Below are 27,305 nucleotides of genomic sequence, written 5' to 3'. Positions count from 1 at the left end.
GTAGGAAGGTGTGACGATTACAGCTCTGACCTGGACAACTGTGGAGTGCAAAGCGCGCCAATGCGATGCAAAAATAGCGCCGCGGCGGCGACCGGTCGTGTGACGGCGTGCGAAGCGTGCTGCGTGATTGGGGAAGGTCAGGCGTCAAGTGGCTCCAATTGATGGCCGGTAGCCGCTGGGCAGCCAGACGCACGCAGCCGACAAACCGTGCCGCGCCGACCTCGGCAGGCATCGGGGCGCACGCGCGTACTCCTCACAACTAGTCGAAACTTGGTCGACTGTTCAAAGCAAATGTGTTTGCGGCACAAGCAATGGGTTCATGACTTGAAATGACTTGACTAGGTGCCAACAAGTCTCCACAGGCATCTGGAACCAAGCTGGTGCTGTACTTCCCCCGTAAAAAAAACATGCTGACTGTGATATTCCGACGGGCTGAGATTCCAGAAATTCGGAGTCAAAAGAAAGATTTTAAAGTCATCGTGGTATTTTTCCTGCCATCTGTGAAAACTTCCAGCAAGCGACATTACCTCGCCGAAAAATGTTGTCCTCCCGCGGAAGACACTCATCTTGCATGTGAGAACGAAGTTGGATTCGTAACCAAAAACATTGAATATTGCCAGCCACATGATTTAATGACTCTAGGGAATGCCACTAAACAACTACACAGATCCGGGCGCTGCTGTCACCATGTTATGTTGTTTCAGAAATGGTGGCGGCCGGACATGCCCACACCCATTACGTTCTCTGAAGCGACAAATGTGAGTGATCACGGTTATCAAGAGCAGAATTTCCCGTCTGCATCATAAAATAGGCTTGGGTGGAAAACCATATGGCTCCTTTTGCGCCGCATGCCCAGCGAGTTCGCTGAGTTTTGAAAGATTTGGTCGGTGAGCTGCTTCACTATAGCGCATCTATTGGCTCTCATGAACCGCCATAGTCTGTTTTCACTTCAGGCAATAATGGCACATTCAACTGACCAATATAACTGTTATTAAATAATTAAAAAGGAGTTAATTCTGTGCCATCAAAATGGAGTACTTAAATTTCAAATGCTGCAGCCACGTATCTCGCGAGACCATAAGCTGAAAAAGCTGACATGCTCGCTTTCCCTGCTAACTTCACGCGCTAGAGCTGATGCAATGCAGTCCAAGGACGTGTTAGAGAGAGGAAGAAACTCCGATGAACTACAGAGAGCACTACTTACGCACATCTCATAAAAGCTTGTAAGTAGGCTGTTTAGGTTTTCATGTTGGTAACGCCACGTAGCGCTCTGTATGAAAATCACTGACTGTGCTGCGTGGAGTCTGTGGCTGATTGGACTCATTGTTGGAATATTCACTTGTTTAGTATTGGGCAGTTGGATGTGAACAGCACGTAGCGTTGCGCAGTTGGAGTTGAGCCGCCAGCAGTGGTGGATGTGGAGAGAGAGAGAGATGCTAGAGTTTTGAGCGGACGATCTGGCGATCTGGACCTGTGTCCGTCATAAAAAGGAAATTTGTTTAATCGGATGTCACAAAATTATATATATCTTTCATTTACTAACTATGCCTATCAGTAGTTAGTGGCTTCAGTTGTTAGAATCTTTTATTTAGCTGGCAGTATTGGCGCTCCCTGTAGTCATTCATGAAAGGTATAGGTTATTTTTAGTCAGGGCCATTCTTTTGTAGGGATTATTGAAAGTCAGACTGCGTTGCGCCAAAAAAATATTGTGTGTCAGTTTAGTGATGATCAGAATAAGTAAAGAGAGAACTGTCTGAGTACGTTCAGTTTTGCTCAGCTGTTTGAAAATCAAATAACGTAGAAGTTTACCAGCACAGTAATTCATAATTTTTTACGGGGACGTTTCATAAGCTATAGCGTAATAAAAGTAAGTTCGATCAGCTCGAAAATTTGTTTGTAGCGGTACCATGCAGAGATACTTTATGCTCGAGCACTCAATGTTCCTCATGATGTTTTTTCTTTGCATATCAGTAGATAATCGCATCACTTGTAGACTACCAACATTGGGCGAATGGAGACAAACATTTCTTTTTTTTTTATTGTGAGTGAAATCCACACTGTAGTCCGTACAGCGGCGTCATTTCCATCAAAGTCGTAAATACACCAACGGGAAAAAATCTCAGCACCAAGAAGGACTTGAGCGACATAAAGTCAATTTGATTGGCGTGTTTCTACGTCTGAAAAATGATCTCTACTCAAAACTCAGGCCAGTCGCATAAGAGTGGCGCTGGCAGTGACACTATGAGGATGCAAATCAGGTTTGCTTTAAATACACACTGAGGTCGAGAGCGTTAGACCGAACATGGAGATTTGACGTTAGCCAAGAATGCCTTTAACGCGACAAAGAATCCATTATCAACACCTCACTGAGTTTGAACGATGTCGCGTAATAGGGCTACGAGAAGCTGGATGCTCTTTTTGCGATATTGCAAAGGCAATACAATGACAGGGTCAATTTCGAGCTAGACGCCCTGCAGCGTGCATTCCACTGAGCACAAACCATTGCGACTTCAGTGGTGTCAAGCGAGAGACTTTTGGAGGGCCGGATGAAGATTTGTTGTGCTTTCCGAAGCTGGTTCTCTCTCAGTGCCAGTGATGGTAGTGTGTTGGCTAGGAGGCCAGCTGAGGGCCTGCAACCAACCTGTCTGTGCGCTGGACACACTTGACCCACACTTGAAGTAATGGTCAGGGCTGCGATTAAGCATGAGGGCAGGACCACTCTCGTGGTTATCCCCCGCAACCTGACTGAAAATCCGTACGTCATTCTGATGATTCGACCTATTGTACTGACATTCATGAACAGCATTTTAGGGGGATTTTCCAACAGGATAATGCTCGCCGCGATACCGCTGTTGTAACCCAACATGCTCTATGTCTTGGCCTACTCGATCACCAGATCTGTCTCCTATGAGCACATATGGGACATCATTGAACGACAACTTCAGCGTCATCGACAACCAGCATTATCCGTCCCTGTATTAGCCAACCAATTGCAACGGTCATGGAACTTCATCCCGACAAACTGATATCCGGCACCTGTACAACACAATGAATACACGCTTGCAAGCTTGAATACGACATTCTGGCGGTTACAACGGTTATTAACGTACCATCATTTTACATTTGAAATGGCTCATTCACGCTTACATTAACCTGTGATCTTGCAAAGTTAACAAGTTAAATTTGTTATCTAGACAAATTTATTCCCGAAATTTCATTACTATAAATTAATTTTTTGGTGCTACGATTTTGTTTTCCATTAGTGCAGTTAAACTCAATGTAGCCTAATATAAATATCTGGCAACTGTGTTTGGAGAGCATAAATACACTACTGCCCATTAAAATTGCTACACCACGAAGATGACGTGCTACAGACGCGAAATTTAACCGACAGGGAGCAGATGCTGTGATATGCAAATGAGTAGCTTTTCAGAGCATTCACACAAGGTTGGCGCCAGTGGCGACACCTACAACGAGCTGACATGAGGAACGTTTCCAACTGATTTCTCATACACAAACAGCAGTTGACCGGCATTGCCTGGTGAAACGTTGTTGTGACGCCTCGTGTAAGGAGGAGAAATGCGTACCACCACGTTTCCGGCTTTGATAAAGGTCGGATTGTGGCCTATCGCGATTGCGGTTTATCGTATCGCGACATTGCTGCTCGCGTTGGTCGAGATCCAATGACTGTTAGCAGAATATGGAATCGGTGGGTTCAGGAGGGTAATACGGAATGCCGTGTTGGATCCAAACGGCCTCATATTACTACCAGTCGAGATGACAGGCATCTTATCCACATGGCTGTAACGGATCGTGCAGCCACGTCTCGATCCCTGAGCCAACAGATAGAGACGTTTGCAAGACAAGCAGACAACAACCATCTGCCCGAACAGTTCGACGACGTTTGCAGTAGCATGGACTATCAGCTCGGAGACCATGACTGCGGTTACCCTTGACGCTGCATCACAGACAGGAGCGCCTGCGATGGTGTACTCAAAGACGAACCTGGGTGCACGAATGGCAAAACGTCATTTTTTCGGATGAATCCAGGTTCTGTTTAAAGCATCAAGCTGGTCGCATCCCTTTTTGGCGACATCGAGGTGAACGCACATTGGAATCGTGTATTCGCCATCGCCACACTGGTGTATCATCCGACGTGATGGTACGTGGTGCCATTGGTTACATGTCTCGGTCACCTCTTGTTCGCATTGACGGCACTTTGAGCAGTGGACGTTCCATTTCAGATGTGTTACGACCCGTGGCTCTACCCTTCATTCGATCCCTGCGAAACCCTACATTTCAGCAGGATAATGCACGACCGCATGTTGCACGTCCTGTACGGGCCTTTCTGGATACAGAAAATGTCCGGCTGCTGCCCTGCCCAGCACATTCTGCAGATCTCTCACCAATTGAAAACGTCTAGTCAATGGTGTCCGAGCAACTGGCTCGTCACAATACGCCAGTCACTACTCTTGATGAACTGTGGTATCGTGTTGTAGCTGCATGGGCAGCTGTACTGTATATTCCATCGAAGCTCTGTTTGACTCAATGCCCAGGCGTATCAAGGCCGTTGTGGTTGTTCTGGGTACTTATTTCTCAGCATCTATGCACCCAAATTGCGTAAAAATGTAATCACCATTCAGTTCTAGTATAATATATTTGTCTAATGAATACCCGTTTATCATCTGCATTACTTCTTGGTGTAGCAATTTTAATGGCCCGTAGTGTATGTGCTCCTGCTGGGCATCATAAAGCTAAGAAAATCACTATTATCTGAAGTGTATCCAAACATCTTCAAAGATGCTAGGTCCCGTTCAGAACAGACACTATGAAAGACTAAGACGTGGAATTCTCGTCATTCATGATAATCAAATGACGTGAAGAATTTCAGTCGGTGCTATTTGACCAGAAGGTCAACAGAAAAAGTAGAGCAGAGCGTAACGAGCTGTCGACAGCAAGGTCATTAGAAATGGATCACTAGCTCGGTTGGACAGGAACGGGAAAAATGTCGGCCGTGAGTTATCTGAAAGGAACAATCCCAACAGTCCTCTGTAGTGAAAACAGGGAACATTGCTTACGTAAGTCAAGTCTAGTAAAACATCAACATGTAAATACAATTACAGAAAAATAACTTTGTCTCTGAAAATAGTCCTCTTCGACGGCTATAAAAGCAATCCGAGAAACTACCTCATCTGACTCTCAATCAAGAGAATGATGTACATGAGGAATTATTTCTGGTTCCAACGGATGAGTTTGCGCCACCGTGGCTGCTGCTTTATGAGCTGGACCGCTGTCCTGGTGAAAAAAGCCCTTAAGTATCGATCTTGGTCGTTTTTAAATCAATTTTCTTTTTAGAAGAAACAATAATGAAGCAAAGACGGTCGTGTTATGATTCTGGCTTGCTGTAAGAAGTCAGTCAAGATTATATCCCGAGAATCCTTAAAAAGTAGCTTCACTCACCCAGCCGAAAAAGACGCTGTTTTCTTCAGTGTGTTTTCACTAATCTTTTTTGCATACTTCTGAGTTTTTCTTGGGGTTTGAGAGAGATGATGGAGCCAAGTTCCATCCCCTGTCACTTTGATTTCCTTTTCTCATCCAGCAATGCTCTCATCCGGCGCCCACGCCACTGCTTTGTGTCCAGTTTTGCGTTCGCTCGATATCGTAATAACAGGTACCTGGCACACACTCCTCCTACAATTTTGCCTTAGCATAGGAAAAACGGTTTTTTAGTGATTTTCTATGTGTTGGTCTTAACTAGACAGCGACAATCCACTTAATGGAGCTATAGGACATTTCGGATTTGTTCGATGACTCTCGATATCAATGCCAATGGGATTAGATTACCTCCATAATATGTGCGTTTGACATGTGTAAGATATACTGACTGTATCATGTGGTATTCTTCTTTGAATTAATAGGTGACACTAGGTAATATTCCCCCCCCCCCCCCCCCCCATGAACCACGGACCTTGCCGTTGGTAGGGATGCTTGCGTGCCTCAGCGATAGAGATGGGCTTACCGTAGGTGCAACCACAACGGAGGGGTATCTGTTGAGAGGCCAGACAAACGTGTGGTTCCTGAAGGGGGGCAGCAGCCTTTTCAGTAGTTGCAGGGGCAACAGTCTGGATGATTGACTGATTTGGCCTTGTAACACTAACCAAAAAGGCCTTGCTGTGCTGGTACTGCGAACGGCTGAAAGCAAGGGGAAACTACGCCCATAATTTTTCCCTAGGGCATGCAGCTTTATGGTTAAATGATGATGGCGTCCTCTTGGGTTAAATATTCCGGAGGTAAAATAGTCCCCCATTCGGATCTCCGGGCGGGGACTACTCAAGAGGACGTCGATATCAGGAGAAAGAAAACTGGCGTTCTACGGATCGGAGCGTGGAATGTCAGATCCCTTAATCGGGCAGGTAGGTTAGAAAATTTAAAAAGGGAAATGGATAGGTTAAAGTTAGATATAGTGGGAATTAGTGAAGTTCGGTGGCAGGAGGAACAAGACTTTTGGCCAGATGAATATAGGGTTATAAATACAAAATCAAATAGGGGTAATGCAGGAGTAGGTTTAATAATGAATAAAAAAATATGAATGCGGGTAAGCTACTACAAACAGCATAGTGAACGCATTATGGTGGCCAAGGCAGATACAAATCCCACGCCTACCGCAGTAGTACAAGTTTATATGCCAACTAGCTCTGCAGATGATGAAGAAATTGATGAAATGTATGATGAGATAAAAGAAATTATTCAGGTAAGGAAGGGAGACGAAACTTTAACAGTCATGGGTGACTGGAATTCTAGAGTAGGAAAAGGGAGAGAAGGAAACGTAGTAGGTGAATATAGATTGGGGGTAAGAAATGAAAGAGGAAGCCGTCTGGTAGAATTATGCACAGAGCATAACTTAATCATAGCTAACACTTGGTTCAAGAATCATGAAAGAAGGTTGTATACTTGGAAGAATCCTGGAGATACTAGAAGGATTCAGATAGATTATACAATGGTAAAACAGAGATTTAGGAACCAGGTTTTAAATTGTAAAACATTTCCAGGGGCAGATGAGGACTCTGACCACAATCTATTGGTTATGAACTGTAGATTAAAACTGAAGAAACTGCAAAAAGGGGGGAAATTTAAGGAGATAGGACCTGGATAAACTGACTAAACCAGATTTTGTACAGAGTTTCAGGGAGAGCATAAGGGAACAATTGATAGGAATGGGGGAAAGAAATACAGTAGAAGAAGAATGGGTAGCTGAGGGACGAAGTAGTGAAGGCAGCAGAGGATCAAGTAGGTACAAAGACGAGGGCTAGTAGAAATACTTGGGTAACAGAAGAAATATTGAATTTAATTGATGAAAGGAGAAAGTATAAAAATGCAGTAAATGAAGCAGGCAAAAAGGAATACAAACGTCTCAAAAATGAGATCGACAGGAAGTGCAAAATGGCTAAGCAGGGATGGCTAGAGGACAAATGTAAGGATGTAGAGGCTTATCTCACTAGGGGCAAGATAGATACTGCCTACAGGAAAATTAAAGAGACCTTTGGAGAAAAGAGAACCACTTGAATGAATATCAAGAGCTCAGATGGAAACCCAGTTCTAAGCAAAGAAGGGAAAGCAGAAAGGTGGAAGGAGTATATAGAGGGTCTATACAAGAGCGATGTACTTGAGGACAATATTATGGAAATGGAAGAGAATATAGATGAAGATGAAATGGGAGATACTATACTGAGTGAAGAGTTTGACAGAGCACTGGAAGACCTAAGTCGAAACAAGGCCCCGGGAGTAGACAACATTCCATTAGAACTGCTGACGGCCTTGGGTGAGCCAGTCCTGAGAAAACTCTACCATCTGGTGAGCAAGATATATGAGACCGGCGAAATACCCTCAGACTTCAAGCAGAATATAGTAATTCCAATCCCGAAGAAAGCAGGTGTTGACAGATGTGAAAATTACAGAACTATCAGTTTAATAAGTCACAGCTGCAAAATACTAACACGAATTCTTTACAGACGAATGGAAAAGCTGGTAGCAGCCGACCTCGGGGAAGATCAGTTTGGATTCCGTAGAAATACTGGAACACAATACTGACATTACGACTCATCTTCGAAGAATAATTAAGGAAAGGCAAACCTACGTTTCTAGCAGTTGTAGACTTAGAGAACGCTATTGACAATGTTGACTGGAATACTCTCTTTCAAATTCTAGAGGCGGCAGGGGTAAAATACAGGGAGCGAAAGGCTATTTACAGTTTGTACAGAAACCAGATGGCAGTTATAAGAGTTGAGGGGCATGAAAGGGAAGCAGTGGTTGGGAAGGGAGTGAAACAGGTTTGTAGCCTCTCCCCGATGTTATTCAATCTGTATATTGAGCAAGCAGTAAAGGAAACAAAAGAAATATTCGGAGTAGGTATTAAAATCCATGGAGAAGAAATAAAAACTTTGAGGTTCGCCGATGACATTGTAATTCTGTCAGAGACAGCAAGGGATTTGGAAGAGCAGTTGAACGGAATGGACAGTGTCTTGAAAGGAGGATATGAGATGAACATCAACAAAAGCAAAACGAGGATAACGGAATGTAGTCGAATTAAGTCGGGCGATGCTGAGGGAATTAGATTAGGAAATGAGACGCTTAAAGTAGTAAAGGAGTTTTGCTATTTGGGGAGCAAAATAACTGAGATGGTCGAAGTAGAGAGGATATAAAATGTAGACTGGCAATGACAAGGAAAGTATTTCTGAAGAAGAGAAATTTGATAACATCGAGTATAGATTTAAATGTCAGGAAGTCGTTTCTGAAAGTATTTGTATGGAGTGCAGCCATGTATGGAAGTGAAACATGGACGACAAATAGTTTGGACAAGAAGAGAATAGAAGCTTTCGAAATGTGGTGCTACAGAAGAATGCTGAAGATTAGATGGGTAGATCACATAACTAATGAGGAGGTTTTGAATAGGATTGGGGAGAAGAGGAGTTTGTGGCACAACTTGACAAGAAGAAGGGACCGGTTGGTAGGACATGTTCTGAGGCATCAAGGGATCACCAATTTAGTATTGGAGGGTAGCGTGAAGGGTAAAAATGGTAGAGGGAGACCAAGAGATGAATACACTAAGCTGATTCAGAAGGATGTAGGTTGCAGTAAGTACTGGGAGATGAAGAAGCCTGCAGAGGATAGGGTAGCATGGGGAGCTGCATCAAACCAGTCTCAGGACTGAAGACCACAACAACAACAACAACAGGTAAATATTACAATAGATGGTTCACATAGGGTGACGTTACAATGAATATAAAACGCAAAGTACAGACAGTTTGCAGTTCTTCTATCTTACTATTTTTTGTTCTACCAACGGTTTAGTCAATAATTAACGCTGAAGATCTTTGTTTAGAGCCACGACTTTCAGAAACTAACTGAAGAGGCAACTGGGGGCAGATGTCAATTGAGATACGTCTTATGGTCAAATGCAAGGAAAAGCATTCGCTCAACGTCATTCGAAAAGTACCACTGCCCAGCCAAGCCCAGAGAAAGTATGCTGTTTCCAGGGTCGCTACCTTCTTTCGCGTGGTTCACGACAGAAACGTTCCGTGCATTTTGCGGTCAACGTGCTTCTTTTATGTTAAAGAGCTTCATGAAATATTTACATTGTAATCACTTTACGTATGAATTAGATAGTTTCATGTTCTCGCGACCTGTCGTACCTACAAAATTGTGGCGGGTAACTCCGTGAAGATTAATTTATGTGAAAAATGATGCAGAACTCTTCTATTCCTTTCAGTATTGTCTATGTATCGTTCGATTCTCCATTCACATCGAAAAGTCACCCCGTACGAATCTTAGAAAGTGTAACAAATCTGCTAAAAAGTTTGCCTACATACCGACTGTCCATCCTCTTCTGGAGTATTGCTGCGCGATATGGGATCCTCAGCAGATAGGATAGACGGAGAACATCTAAAAAGTTCAAAAAAGCTTGTTTTGTACAATCGAGAATAGGGGAGAGAGTATCACGGATGTGATAAGTCGCTTACGGTGACAAGGTCTTTTCACTAAATTTCGACATCATTCTCCTCCGAATGCCAAAATATTTTGCTGAATACTACCTACACCGCTCAGAATCACCGTCATGATAAAATAAGAGAAATCAGAGCTCGCCTGGAGAGATTTGGGTTTTTATTTTTCCCACTTGCTGTTCGAGATTGGAACTGTAGGGAAATAATCTGAAAGTGGTTCTGTGCACCATCTGCCAAACACTTAAATACGAGTCGCGGATTAATCATATTCATGCAGATAGAGATGAACATGTACATTCTAAAAGTGCCACACGGACAAAATTTTAATGATTTCCCGATAGGTTAGTAGAACTTCCTCTAGTTGTGTATGGCTTTTTTCATCTCTCTCTCTTTCGTTTTATTATTTGCCTATGCGAGCTAATCCATGCTGAAATTGGAAATACAAGAACATAATTATTAGATGTTCTGTATAGTACTGCTTTAGGGATTTAGATGACTAGAGAGCAGGCCTAACGGCAGTCAAAAAAGTAAAAAAAGAACGTTGTTCGCCTTTATTGTTTGTGGAAGGAACACTGGACAGTAAGGAATGCACCATCGTCGGCCCCGTTCCATTGCCATCCACTCACTGTCAAGGAGATCCATTTTACAGCAATATATTGCTCGTACATACTTTTCTCACGTCACATAGTACGCTCTTCGACATGTCCGCCTACTTCTCGGCCAGTACGAGCATCTCACATGTCGTCCACAGAGCATTTGTGCGAATTGATGCAAGGCGTCTGGTGTGACAAGAAGTTGAGTGTAATATTACCTCCGAAGATGACAGCCAACACCAGTTTTGATTGTCCCTAAGTACGCTTGCAAGGCTGCATCGTAGCTAGAGAAGGTTATATGAATAAACTTTTGGCTACACAATATATAGAATTCCTATATTTATTTTCGGATCAAAGTTGCCTGTGATCGTTGAAAAAGTGACTGAAAGAGTCGAGGATGAGAAATAGGACCGTTCAATTGCGAAACAGGACAAAGAACAAGTCAGCCGCCCCTTTTTTTATTCTTCACTTTTGTAGCTGTAATCGTGTATTCTTCAATATTTTCCATGACAAAAGCACTGGTGCCGAAATACTTGCTATCGTTTATATATAGTGCAGCAGAGTTTCTATGTGTGTTTGTTCTTGAGTCTTAGCCTGTTTTGTACCTGGTCCATAAGAGCTAACTGGAGATTAAAAGAAAGACAGCAAGCGGAATTAATTGCTGCAATTATTACTACCAATTCGACGTCCGCTAGGCGTTTTCCCAGAAACTCTCAACGCGATGACGTCAAGACGAGTAGCGCTCGCAGAGGGACGCATAGTATCATATAGTCGTGCAGTAGTTTTTATTGTATTGGTGATGTACAGCGCGTGGAGGCGATGTCAGTCAGTGGCTGAGCGGAGAAGCTAGACAAATGGTACTCGCAGCGAAAACGTTTACGCACGCTCATAGATGCCCACACACAAAGTCACCGCAAGCAAGTACTCGCTATTCGTACGCCATAGAGCTAAAAAGAAGAAAAGTCGTTCCATCTTCATGCACAAAGAATTAACTAAGCAACGCAAAAAAGTCTTGCAATTTTATGCAATGCTACGTATAAAATAAAGCTCACATAATGAAGACATTAAAAGTGTTCTACGGTGGCACTTTGTTATTTAATTTACGGCTACTGTTTCTTAGTATTTACCACTAAGCGACAAAGAAAAATCTTTTATGCTGTGTAGTAAACATTTTGGATAGCAATTAAAAAAATTAGCTGTATTTATCTGAATGTGGAATGGCGACAGCTTAAGTAATAATTTATACTGCAGTCGTGAATTTATCTATGAGAAATTAACAGCAACCTTATTACTTTTTACTTTTACATAGTTCTGTCTACACCAATTAATTTTCACAGGTCTACTTTACATTAAGGAAAATACGAATTCAAAAGTTAATCTACTATATCTATAGGAATTTCTAATCCCATGGGGTAATGACAATAGGTCAGATCAAGAAGTATATCAAATAGCAAAATAGAATACAGTTTTTTTCAGAATTAGTGTAGTGTGTGGTGTTCTTACATAATACTTAAATAACAGTTAAAAACTGGTATATTTTGAAAAGAACAGCAAACACTCTGCAGTTGGAAAAAGAAATGTTCCATCAATGTCTGATTGGTTTGAGAATATATTACATTACATACTGGATTTATTTAAATAAAATGCGTAGATTATTACAATGAAAATATATTTAAAAATGAAAATTTATTCACCAGTCATTGGTGGTGTCATACTGAAAATTTTCAACGGAATCGGCTGAACTGCAAAGGTAATAAACATAAGCGACACTGCTAGTGCATCTGTATCGTTCTACGCCACTTTGCTAAAATTCGACGCATATGAGGCAAAGTTTTCATTTTTCGAGCCAAGCAAGTTATTCATTTAATCATCAAGATAAAATGGGATTTAGGTATTGATTCATGTACGTCTGAGTTTGAGGACAAGAGAATAGGGCACTTTTATGAACAATGAGAAAAAAATATTAAAAAAGTGAATCTACTGTATCTACCGTAATTTCCGATCCCCGTGGGGTAATGTCGGTAAGTCACATCCCCAAGTATTTCAAATAGTTTACCTTCCTTAACTTTCTTATTACTACACGCTTGGATGGCTGTTTTAACGGATCCTTTGTATGATTTTTAGGTATGATATTTTCTTTGTTGATGGCCCTTATCTTTTTCCTTCCAGCTGGTTTAGTTCAGTTTCCCAGTCGTGGATATCAGAATTTGTGATTCCTGCTTCCCGCTGGGTCTACTTTTGACCTTAGCTTCATTGGTGATGAGTTATTGAGTATAAAGAATTTCAACACCACATCATACCGGTTTGCTCCTTTTGTTATGTGTTGATTCTCCTCCATTCCTGGGTTTGTTGTTTCATCCCTGTCCGCTCTTCGTTAATAATCCACTGTTAAACAGAGATGTCTGATTTTTCCACAGATCCACCTGTATCAATGTAGTCGCCATCGGTAAAAGTATTTAGATCAATAGAACCCAATGCCCTACATCGTGATTCAGCGACCGCTGTTACGCCTTAGCAATCTTAACACGGCTACCCTTTGAGCATCGTGTGAGGAAAGCCTCCTTTGTGGCCTTCCGCTCATGGAGCGATTGAAAAGTAAAGGACAGGACGACTAGCTGGCAACGCTGTTCCGCACACGGGCCAACTTTTGAAACGAGAAACTGCAGTTGCCGTGTGCGAGCATGGAGGAAAGGGAGAGTATTGTTCGTCGCAACCGAGCATCCTTTGGTTACTCTAGACATGCCGAGCACACATTCGCGCTCAGAATGATTGATTCTCTGTTATCACACACGAAATAGAAAACGAAGGAAACTCTGGATTCATCGGAAGAGCCAAAGAAATATAAACTGCAGGCTATCTGTAGCAGCCAAGGAACTGTATCAGTCAAATTATAAATTCATAGATTTTTGTAGAATGACCAAACAGTGTCACAGTCATTTGGTGCAGCCGATTTCTTCCGCCAAAACACAACCTTAGTTTGATTTACACTACTGGCCATTAAAATTGCTACACCAAGAAGAAATGCAGATGATAAACGGGTATTCATTAGACAAATATATTACACTAGAACTGCCATGCCATTACATTTTCACGCAATTTGGGTGCATAGATCCTGAGAAATCAGTATCCAGAACAACCACCTCTGGCCGTAATAACGGCTTTGATACGCCTGGGCATTGAGTCAAACAGAGCGTCGATGGCGTGTGCAGGTACAGCTGCCCATGCAGCTTCAACACGATATCACAGTTCATCGAGAGTAGTTCAAAATGGTTCAAATGGCTCTGAGCACTATGGGACTTAACATCTGAGGTCATTAGTCCCCTAGAACTTAGAACTACTTAAACCTAACTAAGCTAAGGACATCAAACACATCCATGCCCGAGGCAGGATTCGAACCTGCGACCGTAGCGGTCGCGCGGTTCCAGACTGAAGCGCCTAGAACCGCTCGGTCACACAGGCCGGCCATCGAAAGTAGTGACTGGCGTGTTGTGACGAGCCAGTTGCTCGGCTACCATTGATCAGACGTTTTCAATTAGTGAGAGATCTGGAGAATGTGCTGGCCAGGACAGCAGTCGAACATTTTCTGTATCCAGAAAGGCCCGTACAGGACCTAAACATGCGGTCGTGCATTATCCTGCTCAAATGTGGGGTTTCACAGGGATCGAATGAAGGGTAGAGCCACGGGTCGTAACACATCTGAAATGTAACGTCCACTGTTCAAAGTGCCGTCACTGCGAACAGGAGATGACCGAGACGTGTAACCAATGGCACCCCATACCATCACGCCGGGTGATACGCCAGTATGGCGATGACGAATACACGTTTCCAATGTGCGTTCACCGCGATGTCGTCAAACACGGATGTGACCATCATGATGCTGTCAACAGAACCTGGATTCATCCGAAAAAATGACGTTTTGCCATTCGTGCACCCAGGTTCGTCTTTGAGTACACCATCGCAGGCGCTCCTGTCTGTGATGCAGCGTCAAGGGTAACCGCAGTCATGGTCTCCGAGCTGATAGTCCATGCTACTGCAAACGTCGTCGAACTGTTCGGGCAGATGGTTGTTGTCTGCTTGTCTTGCAAACGTCTCCATCTGTTGGCTCAGGGATCGAGACGTGGCTGCACGATCCGTTACAGCCATGCGGATAAGACGCATGTCATCTCGACTGCTAGTGATACGAGGCCGTTGGGAGCCGGCACTGCGTTCCGTATTACCCTTCTGAACCCACCGATTCCATATTCTGCTAACAGTCATTGTATCTCGACCAACGCGAGCAGCAATGTCGCGATACGATAAATCGCAATCGCGATAGGCTACAATCCGACCTTTATCAAAGACGGAAACGTGATGGTACGCATTTTCCTCCTTACACGAGGCATTACAACAACGGTTCACCAGGCAACGCCGGTCACCTGCTGTTTGTGTATGAGAAATCGGTTGGAAACTTTCCTCATGTCAGCATGTTGTAGGTGTCGCTCCCGGCGCCAACCTTGTGTGAATGCTCTGAAAAGCTTATCATTTGCATATCACAGCATCTTCTTCCTGTCGGTTAATTTCGCGTCTGTAGCACGTCATCTTCGTGGTGTAGCAATTTTAATGGCCAGTAGTGTAAAAAAAAAAAATTTATGTTGAAATTTGTTGAAGTCGACATTTGTATGTCAGCACCAATGTATTTACACGTATTGGAGATTTGTTACCTTTCACTGTTCGTTTCTACCGTTAATTTTATAGACTGACAAAAGCTGCTAGTCACATTAAAGAAAGCTGGTGGTATGATTACAATTTTTGCACATTTCTTTCCATTGGCGTACCGATAATTTTATTTTAAGCAATAGACGTATAGTTCACTACACATGTAATATGAAATTCTTTACCCACTTCACGCCCCGTGTTTTCTGTCGAATCTCTCCTGCTGTAGCCTGGAAACTTGTATAAAAACGAGAGGTTTTCGATTTTTCCTTTTTTTTTGGTCATCTGTCTACTAACTGGTTTGATGCGGCCCGCCACGAATTCCTTTCCTGTGCTAACCTCTTCATCTCAGAGTAGCACTTGCAACCTACGTCCTCAATTATTTGCTTGACGTATTCCAATCTCTGTCTTCCTCTACAGTTTTTGCCCTCTACAGCTCCCTCTAGTACCATGGAAGTCATTCCCTCATGTCTTAGCAGATGTCCTATCATCCTGTCCCTTCTCCTTATCAGTGTTTTCCACATATTCCTTTCCTCTCCGATTCTGCGTAGAACCTCCTCATTCCTTACCTTATCAGTCCACCTAATTTTCAACATTCGTCTATAGCACCACATCTCAAATGCTTCGATTCTCTTTTGTTCCGGTTTTCCCACAGTCCATGTTTCACTACCATACAATGCTGTACTCCAGACGTACATCCTCAGAAATTTCTTTCTCAAATTAAGGCCGGTATTTGATATTAGTAGACTTCTCTTTGCCAGAAATGCCTTTTCTGCCATAGGGGGTCTGCTTTTGAAGTCCTCCTTGCTCCGTCCGCCATTGGTTATTTTACTGCCTAGTTAGCAGAATTCCTTAACTTCATTGACTTCGTGACCATCAATCCTGATGTTAAGTTTCTCGCTGTTCTCATTTCTACTACTTCTCATTACCTTCGTCTTTCTCCGATTTACTCTCAAACCATACTGTGTACTCATTAGACTGTTCATTCCGTTCGGCAGATCATTTAATTCTTCTTCACTTTCACTCAGGATAGCAATATCATCAGCGAATCGTATCATTGATATCCTTTCACCTTGTATTTTAATTCCACTCCTGAACCTCTCTTTTATTTCCATCATTGCTTCCTCGATGTACAGATTGAAGAGTAGGGGCGAAAGGCTACAGCCTTGTCTTACACCCTTCTTAATACGAGCACTTCGTTCTTGATCGTCCACTCTTATTATTCCCTCTTGGTTGTTGTACATATTGTATATGACCCGTCTCTCCCTATAGCTTACCCCTACTTTTTTCAGAATCTCGAACAGCTTGCACCATTTTATATTGTCGAACGCTTTTTCCAGGTCGACAAATCCTATGAAAGTGTCCTGATTTTTCTTTAGTCTTGCTTCCGTTATTAGCCGTAACGTCAGAATTGCCTCTCTCGTCCCTTTACTTTTCCTAAAGCCAAACTGATCGTCACCTAGCGCATTCTCAATTTTCTTTTCCATTCTTCTGTATATTATTCTTGTAAGCAGCTTCGATGCATGAGCTGTTAAGCTAATTGTGCGATAATTCTCGCACTTGTCAACTCTTGCCGTCTTCGGAATTGTGTGGATGATGCTTTTCCGAAAGTCAGATGGTATGTCGCCAGACTCATATATCCTACACACCAACGTGAATAGTCGTTTTGTTGCCACTTCCCCCAATGATTTTAGAAATTCTGATGGAATGTTATCTATCCCTTCTGCCTTATTTGACCGTAAGTCCTCCAAAGCTCTTTTAAATTCCGATTCTAATACTGGATCCCCTATCTCTTCTAAATCGACTCCTGTTTCTTCTTCTATCACATCAGACAAATCTTCACCCTCATAGAGGCTTTCAGTGTATTCTTTCCACCTATCTGCTCTCTCCTCTGCATTTAACAGTGGAATTCCCGTTGCACTCTTAATGTTACCACCGTTGCTTTTAATGTCACCAAAGGTTGTTTTGACTTTCCTGTATGCTGAGTCTGTCCTTCCGACAATCATATCTTTTTCGATGTCTTCACATTTTTCCTGCAGCCATTTCGTCTTAGCTTCCCTGCACTTCCTATTTATTTCATTCCTCAGCGACTTGCATTTCTGTATTCCTGATTTTCCCGGAACATGTTTGTACTTCCTCCTTTCATCAATCAACTGAAGTATTTCTTCTGTTACCCATGGTTTCTTTGCAGCTACCTTCTTTGTACCTATGTTTTCCTTCCCAACTTCTGTGATGGCCCTTTTTAGAGATGTCCATTCCTCTTCAGCTGCACTGCCTACTGCGCTATTCCTTATTGCTGTATCTATAGCGTTAGAGAACTTCAAACGTATTTCGTCAATCCTTAGTACTTCCGTACCCCACTTCTTTGCGTATTGATTCTTCCTGACTAATGTCTTGAACTTCAGCCTACTCTTCATCATTACTATATTGTGATCTGAGTCTATATCTGCTCCTGGGTACGCCTTACAGTGCAGTATCTGATTTCGGAATCTCTGTCTGACCATGGTGTAATCTAATTGAAATCTTCCCGTATCTCCCGGCCTTTTCCAAGTATACCTCCTCCTCTTGTGATTCTTGAACAGGGTATTCGTTATTACTAGCTGAAACTTGTTACAGAACTCAATTAGTCTTTCTCATCTTTCATTCCTTGTCCCAAGCCCATATTCTCCTGTAACCTTTTCTTCTACTCCTTCCCCTACAACTGCATTCCAGTCGCCCATGACTATTAGATTTTCGTCCCCCTTTACATACTGCATTACCCTTTCAATATCCTCATACACTTTCTCTATCTGTTCATCTTCAGCTTGCGACGTCGGCAAGTATACCTGAACTATCGTTGTCGGTGTTGGTCTGCTGTCGATTCTGATTAGAACAACCCGGTCACTGAACTGTTCACAGTAACACACCCCCTGCCCTACCTTCCTATTCATAACGAATCCTACACCTGTTATACCATTTTCTGCTGCTGTTGATATTACCCGATACTCATCTGACCAGAAATCCTTGTCTTCCTTCCACTTCACTTCACTGACCCCTACTATATCTAGATTGAGCCTTTGCATTTCCCTTTTCAGATTAACTAGTTTCCCTACCACGTTCAAGCTTCTGACATTCCACGCCCCGACTCGTAGAACGTTATCCTTTCGTTGATTATTCAATCTTTTTCTCATGGTAACCTCCCCCTTGGCAGTCCCCTCCCGGAGATCCGAATGGGGGACTATTCCGGAATCTTTTGCCAATGGAGAGATCATCATGACACTTCTTCAATTACAGGCCACATGTCCTGTCTTTAATGCAGTGGTTTCCATTGCCTTCTGCATCCTCATGTCGTTGATCATTGCTGATTCTTCCGCCTTTAGGGGCAATTTCCCACCCCTAGGACAAGAGAGTGCCCTGAACCTCTATCCGCTCCTCCGCCCTCTTTGACAAGGCCGTTGGCAGAATGAGGCTGACTTCTTATGCCGGAAGTCTTCGGCCGCCAATGCTGATTATTTATCAAAATTTAGGCAGTGGCGGGGATCGAACCCGGGACCGAAGACGTTTTGATTATGAATCAAAGACGCTACCCCTTTATTATTATTATTTTTTTCGTTATTGATCGTTGTGTTTGGTCGTTGCGGACGTCGCAAGACATCCTGTTCAAGTTCGGTGGTTGATCTTTCCACTCAGTTTTTTATTACAGAGGCCAACCGGCTGTCTGACCGAACACGCTGAGCTACCGTGCCGGCTGGTATGGTCATAGCCTTGAAAAGCCTAGGGGGCCTCGGACCGCCCCCTCTAGACCACGGGTACCCCTTTTCCTACAAAGCTAATATTCACAACCTGTTCGTTCATCTTCAAATTAAACCAAGAGAGAACTGTGTTCGAGGACACGACGCAACTCAGATCGCTCGGCAACGAGGGCGTCGAGTCTCTGGAAACTGGTTGGTAACGCAAGCGATTGACTGGGGAGTCAGTCTGCAGATGCGCCGAGTGCGGAGACCTATTAAACTACACAGGAAGTGTTTCACTGGCGACCAGTTACCAACTCACATCGGCAACGAGTTGCTTTTGAGTAGCTGGGTGGGGGGGGGGGCTAAGGCTCTGCAAATATATGAAGACCTCGACTGTAAACAATGTCAAGAGACAATTTGGCTGTTATGAGAAACTGCACAGCAAAGTTTCAATCAATTCTCATAAGAAAGAACTCGTCCGTAGCTCGTGGTCGTGCGGTAGCGTTCTCGCTTCCCACGCTCGGGTTCCCGGGTTCGATTCCCGGCGGGGTCAGGGATTTTCTCTGCCTCGTGATGACTGGGTGTTGTGTGATGTCCTTAGGGTAGTTAGGTTTAAGTAGTTCTAAGTTCTAGGGGACTGATGACCGTAGATGCTAAGTCCCATAGTGCTCAGAGCCAGTTGAACCATTTTTTATCATAAGAAAGATACTACAAGTAAATCAATTGCGATTTTTTCATTCAGATTAGCCATCGTCCTCAAATACGTCTAGAGTAACGACAAACTTTTGAAATCGTAAATTTTATCCACAATTTTATTCTTAGAAATACGTCAATGGTTACTTAACATTGTTTACTTACAAACCAAGTGCACTCAAGATCAGATACCGTCGACTTACCAGTTTACTTGCTGGGCGGGATAACGAAACATTACTGCGAAACTCTCAAAAATACAAATTTTTATGGTCCGCATTGTTTCTCTTTACGATACTAAAATTTGCGTTATCAATTTTTGAAATAATGAATTGTTTACTTGTCTAAAGAACTATTCACATTTATCTGGATAACAACAACTTCTGAAGCGCATGTGCATTCAGAACCATATTCAGCACCTTTATCTGAGTCGTAGTTATCCACATTGTTCATAGATTTGCGCAAATCGTTCGAAAAAAGCATTTTTAAGGCACGAACACCGTACACGTTACTTCTGCTAGCAGCCATGTTCTTGGGACTTACTACTGTTCACATGCACACATCCTTACAAATCTGCCATTTACCACACGGAATATCTACAGCTCTCGTCGAGTGTCTCTTACCATTGTTCACAGCCGAGGTCTTCATATATAAAGTAATTAAAGTTCAGTATGCACGCTGACACTGAAAGCTGACTATATGACGAAGAACAATATGGACAGATCAGGGGCGGTGACAAGGAGGGGGGGCTATAACCCCCCCCCCCCTCTCCGCCATGGAGTATCATGTTACACTGGGTAAAATGACTCCAGAAATCAGCGAATATATTACTCCAACAGATTCAATCATTTTTTAAATAATTATGTAGCAATATAGATTACAGTGTATTTCAAATACATTTTAACAAAAGAATACGAGTGGCAAATAGCTATCTAAACCAAGAAATATCATTTAACTTGAAATAGGTGTCTTATTATTTAGTAAAACACATTTTTTACCCTGAACTCCAAAACAGTTACCAAAAACTACTTTAAGAAACACAAAATTTTACCAATTTGACGGTAGAGGACCCCAACTCTCCTTTTGTTAAGCGATATTCCATTCCCCAAGTTTTTCGCAAACGCTTTATTATTTATTGGAGGCGTTTCTCAGCGTATAAATTCACGGTCTAGAAAAGAATGGGAATGGGCTCAGGCGATGACAATTTTACAGTCTAATCAACAGTAAATGCAAACCTTGCTCACCTGTTTGTGTCAATTTCAGGTTGTCTTTTCATCCGTTTCGTATGTCAATCAAATATTCTGTATTTACCGACTTTTAGCTATCGTTCAGAAGAACACAAAAATAGATTCATTATAAGAAGAGCTTCCTCGGTCGGCGACCGAAAGTATTTGAAGAAACACCGAAAAACCTTCATCTGGGTGGCTGGGCCGTCTGTTTCTGGATTCCACACCAGCGTGGCACCTCTATCTGTAGGAGGGAAAAGGATAGTCATAACGCTGCGATGCGATTTCCAATGAAGCACTGAAAGTTCCACAATTAATGTGTTGAAAATGAGGCAGAAAATATTGCAAGGATATTCTAATTGTTTCAGAACAGTTAAACTTCGATTATTATGTTCGGCTTTCGCTGTTTTTAAGAAGCTCCATCCTCGAACGAGCTGGTGCAGTGCAGTGTGGGAATAAAGCCTGCCATTAGATATCTGTGACACGTTTGTAAACATTAACAGAAGGGAGAGTGAAATGGTATAGCAGCTGATTGTTGTTACAGGTTGGCCAAAGCGAAACTAACCCGGGAAATGTTTATGAATCTTAACTTACATAGCTAAGCGGCTTTGGGATTTTGTCGAAATCTGCACGCCGTATTTCACTAGAGAAATGGCAGTTGACCTTACAAAAGTTTTTCAGATGAGTTTTATTTTGGGGTCTTTGTACGTATGTGCCCATTTTTTGTACTCTGGGCCGCGCGGGATTAGCCGAGCGGTCTTAGGCGCTGCAGTCATGGACTGTGCGGCTGGTCCCGGCGGAGGTTCGAGTCCTCCCTCGGGCAGGGGTGTGTGTGTTTGTCCTTAGGATAATTTAGGTTAAGTAGTGTGTAAGCTTAGGGACTGATGACCTTAGCAGTTAAGTCCCATAAGATTTCACACACATTTGAACATTTGTACTCTGGTTACACCACTACAGATTTCTGCCTCCGAGAAAATAGTCTCTCTGACTCACGTGTTACAACAAGGACAATAGAAAGAATGAGTATATAAGGAAATGATCTCTACCGGCTGTTAGCTTACTGGAGAAACGTTCAGAAATTCTAACTCTGGGGGAGAAGCCAGAAAATGACTGTGCCACTTCGCTCGGTCCATGAAGAGTTGAGGTTGTTGGAGAGAGAAAGAGAGAGAGAGAGAGAGAGATAGAGAGAGAACCTGCAGTGATGAGTGCTACTCCCGCAGTGATTACAGTTGGTCCACGTGTCGCGTAGTATTGTCCAGTCGCCGGACACGTGCGCGGCGAATCACGAGTCGTCAGCTCCGCACCGGTCATTCCCACGCATGCGCAATTCGACGAGCGTGTTCGTTGAGGGGACAAGACCCTTAGCTGATCCTTGACCAGCGGTTTGGCTAGACTGCTATAGTGACGCGCGGGTCTTACGAAATGGAAAAAGATTAACGTAAGTGGACTCATGCCGCTAGTCTGCGATGATGGCTGCACGCAACATCGAAATGGAGTGCAAAGGATCACACTGCACACGCAGTGCCAACTTGCAGCTCGAAACTGTGTGTGTTCAAGCATCATTTATGAACAAACTATTATAAGGGAGGCCTTCACTGTCTGAAGTAATGGTTACAAAAATTTACTAGTTGCATTATAATTATTAGTTTTAGATTCTGTCCAGGTGCAGTTGAATAAAAACTACTGACCTTTTGCTTTACACGACTCGGGTTTAATTTATTGGACCATTTTCGTGCCCTAACACTATGCACATTTTCACTTAAAAGCAGCTGTTTTAACTTATGTATTTTGCCGTAACACTCGTACCGCTATGTAAGGAACACTTCTGCTCTTCGAGCAGTTTTGTTCGTTAATTCTGCTTTATTACTTATATTTATGTTGATGTTATACGCGTGTTCTTGTTGCCATGGTGATGATGTACTTCTGGCTACATCAGTAAGAATTTTTGTCAGTACATCTCACAAACTGCACTCTCACGATTCCACAACATTATAATGTTTGTTCTGCGTAGATTTGCAAACTGTAGAAAGTATTTATGTGATACCTTTAGTCAGAGTTTCTGCGTGGATGTGTTGTGTCTACTTCATTTCTTTGGCTGGGCAAAAGAATAGCTTCACCGGCAAGCAGCAATACACGTAAAAGACCATAACATCGTGTAAGTAATAAAACATACTTGAGCTAGAAAGCGCAAAAAACAGAACTGTTTGAAGCATGGAAGTAAATAGCACAAAATGTAAGTTAGAAATACTGCATTCAAGTGAATATGTGTTTGAAATTCAGGCCATCGGATATGCCTCAGTAAATTTAAGCGACAAAAACGTAAACTGCAATTTGTTCAATTTCACACAGTACATAAAACATAAAATGATTAACATAATGTTACTAACAACTGAGAATTAACAAGCGCAGGGCGGGGTAGCCGTGCGGTCCAGGACGCCTTGCCACGGTTCGCGCGGCTGCCACGTCGGAGTTGCGAGTCCTCCTTCGGGCATGGGTGTGTGTTGTCCTTATCGTAAGTTAGTTTGCGTTAGATTAAGTAGTGTGTAAGCCTAGGGAACGATGACCTCAGCAATTTGGTTCCATAAGAACTTTCCACAAATTTCCAGATTAACAAGCCACAACTGCATGTATCGAAACGGATCAGGTGCGTGTTTACAAGGAAATAAACAACTGCTGCAAATGGCTCACGCCTGTCAAATTATACTAGTGTAGTCAGAGAAGGCCCATTTAGCAGAGAATGTGGTTTAAAGATAATTAAAGCGTTAATGAAAGTGACGGAAAGTGCTGTAGTAACAAACCAACTTCCCACAGCTATAAACACTCAGAAGTAGAAACAGCATGATAAACTTTTTTTTCCTCTCTATGAGAAAAGACTTTGAAAGATGACCACAGTAAATGAAATATCGATCGACTGACGCACGAGAAGAAAATTTCTTTCAGCTAATATGTCAATCATCGACGTGGTATTAAGGAAGATCTTCCGGAGCGCAGCACAGAATGCATGTGAAACGAGAGAAAAACCAAGAAGAAGGATCTAGAAGTATCAAAGTTGCCTTACAATAGGAGAATTTTAAAAATTGACTGCGTAAAACACGTACGAAATGAAGAATAGGAAAGAAAAAAAGTCTGCAGGAAATGCCTACCAACAAGAGACAGAGGTTAGTGGAACATCCAAGAATGGTATAGGAAGGAGATGAATATGGCGATAGTTCTTGGATAGACACTGGAATTTGTGAAACAGGTTATGAGGGAAGTAAAATCCACCTGTTACGCAGAAGCGAAGAAATTGAGAGAATACAGGAAGGTATCGAGAACAGGATCAAATCAGACTAAAGACAGGATAGTCTTGTCTGGTTAGCCGCCGGATCGTAAAATCAAGATGATAATATTTAAACGTCTTCGAATAAACCACTGATGCAGTCTCGCGGAAGTGATACGAACTACAGACGATGGGGCTACCTACATAAGGTACATTTAAAAAATAAAAAAATTAACTACACTGCCAGATACGCTGTACGGACGGCATTTTACAAGAGGGAACCCCTGCTGGAAATGCGTGGTACAGGTTCTGACGATTCAAGGCTTGATAACGGCGGCGTGAAAGCTTCTTTGGCTTTTTACTGAAATACTCAACCTAGTAACCATCAGTGTTAAGTGAATGAATGGACTGAGCCTAATAAACAGCACTCCTGCACATTTCCGAAAATAGGCTGCGTGTTGAAAAATGATCAGGTTACTTCCTGCTCAACATATTAGGCGTTCTGCAGGCGCAGTCCCTGCGTCCTCATTACATTGATGATGAATGAGTTGCATAACTAATCAGGATAGCAAACGCAATTAGAAGATTGGACTCCATCTCAAATTTCGAAGGCCCAAAGCGCTGAAAATTATACATTTCTAGACAGAGTCCCCTCCTCGATCTTATTGGAAAATGACCAGTTTACTGCCTCCCACAGTATCCTTGTCGTAGTTAGAGATTTACTGTTCATTCACTCCGTGTAGGCGCGTCGTCTCTAATTTTTTATTTTATTTTTTATGAGCATTGTATAGGCTATTGAAAGAATAAGATGCGTGCAGCAGATGCTGTGTCAGTTTTACCTTTAACGCAATGTACTAGTTGTCTACCGTAAAGTCCAACTTCCCGACTCTCGAAACAGAAGTTGAAACAGCAGGACAAACGTTTCTCTCTCTATGAAACAAGACTTTAAAAGATGACACCTTAAGGTGCATAAAATAGTAGTCTTTTCCTGGCTAGTTCCATTGTTCCCACTTTGTAGTATGGAAAGCCTTGCAGTAGAAGCCCGTAGTAGACTAAAACTTTTAAACGGCCAGCCGTAGAGTTCGAAACCCTCCACTACCCTTCCCATGTTAAAAATACTAATCCGAACTATCCTCCTCTACGCTAGTGTTGCTTGGATATCAGTGTATTACTCCCTCCAAATCCTGGAATACCAAGCACTCTGGCTCCCTTTCCGGATACATTTACCTCCCTCAAAGGTAGATTTCTTACAGTCTTCTCAAACTCTCGCTCCACTTCGCACATAGTAAACACTCCTGTGTATCCTACACTAAAAGCAAATTCTTGTCCAACAACCGCATCGTTTCCTCCCTAATTTCGATACGTCTTACGCTTCCGCGCATATGCCGACGCATCCCAACAACACTAAACTTGCAAAAACATCATATCTTCTTCCACAGAAACAACCCTACCTTAAAAGCGTACCACACACTAGGCCTCCGCCCCCATGCATCTTCTTCCCTTCTCCCCGCATTTCAATCCACCTATCAATTTCCGTGAACGTGCAGAGCTGTTTTTTGAGACCCTTCTCCTTTGAAAACGAGAAAGAACGTCAACGGTGATATTTTTGAATATCATTCGTGAAAATCATCTATTTAATAACTGTAAAATCAAATGTAACTGTTTAATCTTTTTATATGTACTGATCTAAGTATTTTAAAATTATTTGAAAGAAGAGTGGAATGTGTAAACCGCAGGGAGCTCACCCTTCGGCCATACGGGGCGAGGGGAATGAAACAACAATGAAGGACAAAAGTAATAGTACTGTTGACTGGTTGTGGGAAGCACATTCTCACCCCTCTTGCAAACTTGTTCATGAAGGATTTTTGCTTTGCGCACTAAGGAAGACAACTTTAAAACCAACCTGTTTTTTGAAAATACGTTTATAATGTGGATACATGGAGTGGATCCCGTAAACCGGTTTCTCGAATGTTTTAATTTTCTTCATTCTAGCATTAAGTTTACCGACAGCGGTTGAAAGTGATAAGAAACTTCATTTTATTTGGAAGCAGTGATCTACAGAAGGACTGATGGAATCGTGGGATACACAGTTAATCGCAAACCTACCCATGCTGACAGGCACAAGCAAGAGTTGCCATCTGCCGTATTAACGCAGTGGAGCCCTGACGACCTAGAAATTTCTGTCACTGCAAACTTAACATAGAAGAATATTTGGAGCCTACACAGAACGGATATTCTGCTTTCTGAATCAGGTAACTAAGCTGTGCGTTTAAGACTTAGTAAGTTGTAAGCAGCTTATATTATAAATTACATTTCCTTAAGGTTTTACCGATTAACCTCAGCCCGGCATCTGGTTTTTGGTACAACTAGTTTTATGTAGTCATTCCACTTTAATCTGTTCCGATCAGTTACTCCTAAATATTTCGTGGTTCTTACTGTTTAAAATCCACGGAGAAGAAATAAAAACTTTGAGGTTCGCCGATGACATTGTAATTCTGTCAGAGACAGCAAAGGATTTAGAAGAGCAGTTGAACGGAATGGACAGTGTCTTGAAAGGAGGGTATAAGATGAACGTCAACAAAAGCAAAACGAGGATAATGGAATGTAGTCGAATTAAGTCGGGTGATGCTGAGGGAATTACATTAGGAAATGAGACACTTAAAGTAGTAAAGGAGTTTTGCTATTTGGGGAGCAAAATAACTGATGATGGTCGAAGTGGAGAGGATATAAAATGTAGACTGGCAATGGCAAGGAAAGCGTTTCTGAAGAAGAAAAATTTGTTAACATCGAGTATAGATTTAAATGTCAGGAAGCCGTTTATGAAAGTATTTGTATGGAGTGTAGCCATGTATGGAAGTGAAAAGCACTCCGTCTTCAGGCCACACGTGGTCCATCGGGACCATCCGACCGCCGTATCATCCTCAGTGGAGAATGCGGATCGGAGGGACGTGTGGTCAGCACACCGCTCTCCCGGTCGTTATGATGGTTTTCTTTGACCGGAGCCGCTACTATTCGGTCGAGTAGCTCCTCAATTGGCATCACGAGGCTGAGTGCACCCCGAAAAATGGCAACAGCGCATGGCGGCTGGATGGTCACCCATCCAAGTGCCGACCACGCCCGGCAGTGCTGAACTT

The 27,305-nt window shown here is 42.7% G+C and overlaps 1 protein-coding gene across 4 annotated transcripts in view; it reads right to left on the bottom strand.

Annotated features, from left to right (window-relative positions):
- LOC126259512 (protein SERAC1) overlaps positions 1-27,305 on the bottom strand; it is a 151,979-nt gene that overhangs the window by 110,198 nt on the left and 14,476 nt on the right. Inside the window, exon 1 of one of the 4 annotated variants that reach the window (XM_049956377.1) lies at positions 20,931-21,097. The exons of the other annotated variants lie outside the window; for them this stretch is intronic. Within the exon in view, the coding sequence (XP_049812334.1) occupies positions 20,931-20,962 (32 nt within the window). The 5' untranslated portion in view covers positions 20,963-21,097. Of the gene's footprint in view, positions 1-20,930; positions 21,098-27,305 lie in introns of those variants that run through there. 4 annotated transcript variants of the gene reach the window in all.

This window comes from Schistocerca nitens, chromosome 1 (genome assembly GCF_023898315.1).
Source record: "Schistocerca nitens isolate TAMUIC-IGC-003100 chromosome 1, iqSchNite1.1, whole genome shotgun sequence".
Taxonomy (NCBI): Eukaryota; Metazoa; Arthropoda; class Insecta; order Orthoptera; family Acrididae; genus Schistocerca; species Schistocerca nitens.
Note: the sequence above shows the minus strand (reverse complement) of the source record. Positions and strands in the feature narration are given on the sequence as shown.